The sequence below is a fragment of the Elephantulus edwardii genome, unplaced genomic scaffold (assembly GCF_000299155.1).
Source record: "Elephantulus edwardii isolate Elephantulus edwardi_28Jun2011 unplaced genomic scaffold, EleEdw1.0 scaffold00038, whole genome shotgun sequence".
NCBI lineage: Eukaryota > Metazoa > Chordata > Mammalia > Macroscelidea > Macroscelididae > Elephantulus > Elephantulus edwardii.
The window spans coordinates 14,532,442-14,540,622 of record NW_006399788.1 but is presented as its reverse complement, the minus strand read 5'-3'; the positions used below and the strand labels follow the sequence as shown (position 1 = coordinate 14,540,622).

Below are 8,181 nucleotides of genomic sequence, written 5' to 3'. Positions count from 1 at the left end.
GGGGGCTGACTGGGGGGGCGAGGCCACTCAGAAAACCGCAGGAGGGGTGAGAGTGTGGCTTGAGTCATTCCGTGCACTAGGTTGTTCTTGGTGCAGAGTCTGCCTGCCTTTGCTGCTCAGTCACACCATCTGCAATCCTCTTCCTCTGTATTCAAAATATAGCCTGTCCATGTCACATTCTCAATCTCCATGGCTACCATCCTTTGCGTATCATCATGCTCTCTCACCTGGACCCCTACAGGGCTGGCTGGGCGTGCTCTGCAGTGCACACCCCATTACTCCCCTCTGAGGAATCTTCTAGAAAAATGCATTAATGTGCCACTACCCTGCTTCATACTGTCCCATAGCTCCTTTCATAATCAGAATAAAACCCAGACTCCTTTACTTGTGGCCTGCAGTGTCACCATCTGACTGCTGCCTGCTCTTCAGCATTCTGTCCCTGGCTCTACCATTACATTGACCATCCTACATCTTTAAACAAATTGAGCCCTTAGAGGCCTCCCTTCATATCCTCCCATGCTTTGTGTCTCATTAAAAGCTCAGATGTCCTCTCTGGGATGTTTCCTCAGTCACCCCAGCCCAAGTAACCTTCCCTTTCACTCCTTAGGATATCTTTCTGTTTTGTTTTCTTCATCAGCAATTCATTGCTTCTAATTATCTTTTTAATTTTTATTGAATGCTGAAGATTTTGTATACAATAGAATGAAAAAAAGAGCACATAGTTCCCAGTGGCTAGAAGAACTCTGAGCACATGATCTCAGAAACTTAAATTGATTGCCAGTCAGTCAAAACCCATTAGTAATTCTCTGAGTTTCCAAGACTATAAATCAGATGGGAGGAGATTGCTCAACCTTTTTTCCTCAGAGCTCCTAGTAAATTTGAGCTGTCTTTGGGTTAGCTACACAACTCACTACGAAATACACCACCAAAGCTTCTCTATAATAGGTGATCAGTAAACAGGTATTACTTAGATTAATTGATTGGCTCCCTTTTGTCCTCTTTTAAAGTTTCTGGCTCTGGTCTGTCACTTCTTGAGGCAAAACTCCTCTTTGTGAACCTGTGAAATCTGCATTGTAAGTTAATTTGCTTTCAGAGTACATTGCTGAAATCTGCACAAGGGAGACATTGTTGTTATAAATGGGAGAAATTGGAGGGAAAGAAGGGATAGTGGGCATCAAGCAAGTGCCAGCTGAGCAGAACAATACACCTTAGCTCTCAAGACCTGGAAATAATCCTCTGTTCTTTGAGAGCATCTCCACAGTGACCCTGCCCTCCAGACTCTAGGTAGAGATTCCTTGTTCCTGGGCTTCACCTCTGCCTCCCAGGCCCACTGGGATGATAGCCAGCCCTGTTCTCCTAGTCCCTGATCTTTCTTGCTTCTTCAATCCAGCAGGCCTCTTTTTTTTTGGCATCTTGGGCAGGGCATCCCTGATTCTGCGTCCTCTACCTTAGTTGACTATCTCATTACCCTGATGTCTCTTCACTGCCGCCGCACATTCTGGAACCCAGTTTAGAAGCTCTGACTCTTTGAAACCTAGAGCATCACAGCTTCAAGTTTTGAAACTACATACTATGGCCCATCCTTCTCCCACAGAGCAACTGGTGGCTTCTAACCACTGACAGAGCAGTTCTTTACCACCCAGCCATGCAGTTATTAAAAAACCTTACAGACCATACTCAAGACAATAAGGCTTATTAGAGAAGTTAATAGGTTGCAATTCAGGTTGGCAGGAGGACACAGTTTCTCAGTCAAGACAGCTTCTTAAGCATGCATTTGTCCAGACCTTTCAGCCTTTAGCGGTGTGGCTTTAGGCTAGTGCTGCAAAGCTCTTTTTGTGCTTCCAGTGCTGACTTTTCCCACCCGGTCTCTCCGCAAGCTTGGCCAAAGAGCTCTGCTCCAGGGAGCAGCAGCCCCAGGTCTCTCTGAGCTCTGCCTCACATCACGTCTCTGGTTCTCCACTGTGGCTCTTGGTGCTCTCCTTTAGGTTCTGGTCTGACATGTGCTACATCCTCTGCTTCTTCCTTGCTGGTAGTGAAATTCCCAATTTCTGCCACTGGGCCTGCTCAATTTCAGCCTGGAGGAATGGTGAAACTAGCCAATCCCCTTGTGAAATAGACTAACCCTATTTGAATGGCCTAGTGGTCAGAAGCTGCATTGCAGTCTCAGAGGCACGCGGTTCAAATACACCAGCTGCTCCATGGGAGAAGGATGGACAGTCTCCTCCCATGAGAATAAACTTCCTCTGAAAACTCCTCGGAGGGTCAGCTGTGAGTCAGTTCCAACTCAACAGTATACAGCAACCACAGCCCAACCATATGGTGAGAGTCAAAGGCCTAGGAACACTATTTTGATCAAAAGATCCACTATACCACAGCTTGTTTCCTGCCTGTCAAAGGAGGCAGACAATACTCTCTCCTTTTGTTCTTTCTCTGTCCTCTTTAGTCTAAGCTGATGGGTTTTCTACATGGTAATTGGTTAGCTCCATCAGCCACAGGCTGGCTCTCTTTAATGAAAGATTATTTAGCCACATCCTTGGTAAACACTCTAGAACACTGGTCCTGAGTTTGCCTAACAGAATTTTTAAGATATTTAAGTTTTGGGTTTGGTGTTGTTTTTTTTTTCACCAGTTTAAGTCTATCTCATTACTTTCACATTTTATTATAAACAGCAAGGAAAATCCACATGACCCCTTTAAGACTTTTATTTAAATTCTTCTGAGTCAGCCAAATTCATCACTTAAAATTTCTACCCTCTACCAAGAACCTGAACAGGGTTCAGACAAGTTCTTTGCTTCATCATAAGAAGTATCACCCTTCCTCATTACCCAGCCTTATGTTCATTATTTTCTTTTAGAGCCTTACCAGAAGCATCCGTCATGGTCCCATTCTTAGTAATATCCTGTTGCTTAGATCATATGTACTCTCGAAAACGCTAGACTTTCTCCGTAGCTCTCCTCCAGTTCCTTCTGAACCATCTTCAGAATTGCCATAATTATACCAAAAGCCACTTCAAGTCTATGTAGGCTTTTACTAGTCAGTCATTCATTCAAAACTGTCAAGTCAGAATCAAAACTGAGTCATAACCTCACCCTCCAGAGGATTTTTGAAGGGTTGAATCACGTGGGAGCAGATTAGGCATCTTTATTTCATGGCACTGATAGATATAAATTGCCAGAGGGGTGCAGCTTTGGGTTAGAGCAACTCTCTACAGGCTGTGCCACCAAAATTTTTGAAGTGTTAGCTGTTGTTATTGTTACGTACCATCAAGTCACTTGCGGCTCATAGTGACCCCGAGTATCCTGAGCCAGTCTCACTATCTCCGACACACCCACTCCCATTGACTGTGTCAATCTGTCCCATCCAGGGTCTTCATCTCTTGTGCTGTCTGGTCCCACTTCCCCCTGCACGATGTCCCTCTCCAAGGACTGGTCTCTCATGGCAACACACCTAAAATATGTCAGACAGAGCTTCAGAATCCTTGCCTTCAAAGAGCAGCTTGGTTTCACCCTCTAGGACCAAAAAAAAAGATCTGTTCCCTTGGTGGTCCATGGTATGTTTAATACTCTTCTCCAGCACTACAACTCGAAGGCATCGATTGTTTTTCTGTCATCCTTAGTCATTGTTTATCTCAGGCGCACCTTTGTCTCTAGAGTGACATTGTTGCTGTTTAGCACTCTGGAGAGATCCCTGAAAGCACATTTTCCCAATGCAGTTTGTCTTTAATTTTCTGACTTCTGGTGCCAAGAATGTTGATTGTGGAGACAAGCAAGCTGAAATTGTTAACAATCTCAGTCTTCTCTCCATCTGTCATGGTGCTGCCAGTGGTAAAGGCTATAGTCTTTGACCTTCTGCAGCAAACACCTCAGGTCTTTCTCAGTTTTGGCAGTCAAGTTTGTATCTACAGTATAATGCAGATATTGTTGATGAGTCTTCCTCCAATCCTGATGCCACATTCCTCCTATGAGCAGTGATTTGATGTGAGTTTGATTTATTTTTTTCCAATTTGTTCTTTCAGAAGTTAAGAACAGTCTTACTTTGCTGTGTGAATCTCCTATTTTGACTTTTTAAACTTATAAATGTATGCTCGTAAAACTCAGAAATCCCAAACTCACTGCTCTTGACTTTGTTCAACTCATAGGGACACTTCATCAACTTTCTAAGCCAACAAACTGCCCTTTCTCCTGCAGGGTGGAAGGTAGATTCAAACCACTGTCAGAGATTCGTAGCCCCTGTGTTGGCAGCTGAACTCCCTGTGCACCATCAGCACTCCATGTATACTCATAAGATACTAGTTTACTTTTACTCTGTTGAGTTCTACACTTGATTTCTTTCAAAATTACAGTTCCTGTGCTCAAAATCTTCATGGTGAGTGATTGCTGAGATCCCTTCTGACCTCTGTGACTTGAAGGCCCTCATCATCCTCCTGCTTTCTGCCACAGGTGGAGTCTGTCTGGCTGGAAGGTCAGATCCGACAGGAGTTTGACAAAGTTCGAGATTTTTTGATGCTGGAGGAGCAGACCATCCTGGACGTCTTGAATGAGGAGGTGAGACAGAAGCAACATCTTGCAGAGGAGAAGATGAAGGAGCTGGAGAATGAGACCAAGGGCCTGGCCCGCGAGATTGAGCGTCTGCAGAAGGAAATGAAAGAAGACGATGTTTCTTTTCTCAGGGTAAGGTGTCATCATTTTTGGTTCCAGGGACTGGGGTGGATGCCATAGACCACCAACATGGCTTATTCTGTCTTCTGATAGTTTCCTGGACACTTGCCTAAAATGCCTTTCAGATAAAGTGCTCTGCCTTTATGAAGAAGCTACAAGATATTAATTGGAACAGAGTCTCTTGCAAGTCTTTTCTTTTTCTCCTCTTTCCTCTTTCTCTTTTTGTGCTGTCTCTTGCCACTCCTTTTTCATTTTATTAGAATATTTTAGAACTATTCCATTTCTGGTTTATGAATTATTTTGGTTTTTTCTGTTCTATAATTTTTAAATTTTTTTCTGTTTTATAAATTTAAATATATAAAGATGACTACTCCATTTTATTCTTTTTCTTTGGATACTCATATTGATTTTGTTGTTTCATATCTGTCCTAAGATCATGTAAACTACATGTTTTATGGTTTTAAATTTAGATTGGATCTGTTTTGAGTTAATTATTATATGTAGTAAGGTACGGTCCAACTTCATTCTTCTGTGTGTGGAGATCCAATTATCCCACCACCATTTAGTGATAAGACTTTTCTTTCCCTACTGAGTTATCTTTCTACTTGAGTCAAAAATCACCATCAACAGTAAAGTTGATGGTTTATTTTGAGACTTTCCATTCCATTGATCTACGTACCTGTCCTTATGTCGATACCATGCTATCTTGATCATTGTTTTGCCATGAGATTTGAAAATGTTAAGTATAAGCCAGCCAACTTTGTTCTTTCTCAGTATTGTTCAGGCTCTTGGATTTCTTGACTATCCATACGTATTTTAGAAATCTTCTTGTCAATTTCTACAAAGATATCGGCAGGAATTTTGATAAGGATTGCATGGAATCTGTAGATTAACTTGGGGAGTAGTGTTAATCAACATTATTAAGTCTTAGAATCTGTTAACTAAGGTTTAAGAACTTTTAAGTGTTTTTTTTGTGTGTATGTTTATCTTTGTCTCTGTTTTTTTTTTCTCTCTTTCAGAAACACAAAAGCCGGAAACGACGGTAAGTTGCCATGTCTGGTGGAAGGGGGAGGGGAAGAGCAGGTGAAGATCCAGGGTGCAATGTCCTGTGACTCCAAGGGGCAGGCAGTTGATGGGGTGAGCTGGGTATAACCTGAGAAAAGTGGGGAAGTGGCAGCTGGAGAGGGCCCTTTCTCTCAAGGCATTCTGCTCCAGTTTTATGTTGGAAACATACATAGGTAACTCATTTTTCTCCTAAGTGTGGGGTGTGGTGGGGTTATATCCACTGGAAGAGAAGAGAGCATGCCGCTGCACATAACTCCCATTTCTCATTTAGACTCATCATTTCTCAGCTTCCACTCCAAACGCCTTAGTGCAAGCTCGTCTTTGTTGACTGTTGTTGGATTTAAGGAACAGACAAGAGTTTTAATCAAAACTGTTTAAAAGTTAAAGGGTCCTTCTACAGCAGTGAAAGCTTGGAGGTGTTCAAGCGAAGATAGATGACAACTTGCTGGGGGTTTAAGCAATCAGTAATTGCGATTATTGGACTAGATAAGGTCCCGTCCAATTCAGACATCCCATGAATGGATGTGAGTCTGATTTCTGTCTGAAAACCTCATCTGAGGAGGAGCCCTGATGGACAGTGGATTAAGTGCTGAGCTGCTAACCAAAAGATTGGCAGTTCAGATCCACCAGACCCCATAGTAAGATGAGTCTGCTACAGTCTTGAAACTCCAAAATTGGTTTTGGTTGGGAAAGAAAAGTCTTCAGGATTGAATTCCTAATGGGTATGGCGGCCCAGTTTGCTCCCTACTTCACTACTCTATCTCCCAACAGTCTATTTCCCTAGTCTGTCCTGGGGCACATAACCAGGAAATGTAGACCTGAGTCCAAGAAAATGTCCTGTTCCCTAATTGCAGTTGATCCCAGTTAAGCCCAGGAACTAGGTGAGCCCTGCCCACAACCATTTCTCTTTTCCCAGACTCTTCTGCACCATGGAGCCAGATCCCATGCAGCCAGGCATGGTGCTCAATGTCTGCAAGTACCTGGACTCCCTGCAGTACCGCATCTGGAAAAAGATGGCCACTACATTCGACTGTGGTGAGTAAGCTCAGGGCTCAGGGGAGGTGCTGCAGGCTGGAGGGGAGGTGCTTCCTGCAGCACAAAGAGCCAGTGAACTCATTTCTTTGTGTTCCTTTCTCCTTACACCCTCATCTTAGCTCATCCCTTCCCAGTGGGTCCCAGTGTGCCACTACTGCTCACACAGAACTTCCCCTATTTGCACTCTGACTCTTCCACGTCTTTCAGAGACTGTTCAGATTCCTGTTATATACACACTTAAAGACCTCCTACATCCCCAAAGTCCTCTTTACTGCTAGGATCCCCTACCTCTCTGAAGGTGAACCTGTACCATAGAGTCTATGCCATGACTTTACAGGGAGAAATGTAAGTGGGCCAGAGGTGTGTCATGTTCATTCCTAAGACATCCCAGTAGTCATGTGAGCTCACATCAGGAGCCCCTGGCCCTCAGCCATAGCTGCTTTCTCCCAGGCACTGGTCCAGGCCCCGGTGGGTCCTAGTCCATCAGTTAGGGGGAATGGAGACATCACCTGGTAGAGCAGAAGGAAGGAATGAGATTTGCTGACTCTCCCTTTCCCCTTCTTTTCTCAGTGCCATTTATCTTCGATCCTAGCACAGCAGCCGGCTGGCTTTCACTCTCTGAGGATCTCACCACTGTCACCAACTGTGGCTACCGGGTCCAGGTGGAGAACCCGGAACGCTTTACCTTGGCGCCATGTGTGCTGGGCTCTGCTACGTTTTCCCAGGGTTCCCATGCCTGGGAGGTGGACCTGGGGGAGCTGCAGGCCTGGCGGGTGGGTGTGGTGCGGGTGCACCCAGATGGCAGACCACAAGAACTCATAGACAGCTGTTACCATGACATCAACTCGGGTTTCTGGTACGTGTGCCGCGTAGAAGGACCAGAGATGGACCTCTGCATGACCTCGGATTTTTCCTTGCCACCCTTGATCCTGGACATACCACGCCGCCTGCGAGTAGAGCTGGAATGCGAGGAGGGCGAGCTGTCCTTCTATGACGCGGAGCGTCAGTGTCACCTCTACACCTTCCACGCCCGCTTCGGGTTGGTGCGGCCCTACTTCTACCTGGAAGGCGTGCAAGCCGGCGAGCCAGCATCACTGCGCATCTGCCCCCTGCGCATCACTGTCAGGGAGGAGCTGGACGGCTGAGGCTGAGCCAGGGACTGCCTGGTATCCTTCCATGTCCTTTCTGCCTCCTTGTGCCACGTTCACCTCAGTACCTCTTTACTACCTGCCTTCTAGCCAGAGACCTTGTTAATCCTGCTCTTTTCCTAACTCTAAGCTCTTAAGTCTGCATCTTCATTATTTGTTTCTCCTCTGCCCACGAAACCCTGGATGCCTCAAATGGTTTGCACTCAGTTTGCCCAACCACGGCTATTGATTGAGTTCTGACTCATAGAGACTGACTGTTGGGTTTCTGAGGTAGT

At 45.1% G+C, this 8,181-nt stretch overlaps 1 protein-coding gene across 1 annotated transcript in view; it reads left to right on the top strand.

Annotated features, from left to right (window-relative positions):
- Positions 1 to 7,903, top strand: part of TRIM35 (tripartite motif containing 35) — a 14,419-nt gene extending 6,516 nt beyond the window's left edge. The window contains exons 2-5 of the mRNA XM_006884922.1: positions 4,440 to 4,670; positions 5,678 to 5,700; positions 6,640 to 6,758; positions 7,329 to 7,903. Coding sequence (XP_006884984.1) covers positions 4,440 to 4,670; positions 5,678 to 5,700; positions 6,640 to 6,758; positions 7,329 to 7,903 — 948 coding nt within the window. The remainder of the gene's footprint in view (positions 1 to 4,439; positions 4,671 to 5,677; positions 5,701 to 6,639; positions 6,759 to 7,328) is intronic.
- The last annotated feature ends 278 nt before the right edge of the window (positions 7,904 to 8,181 follow it).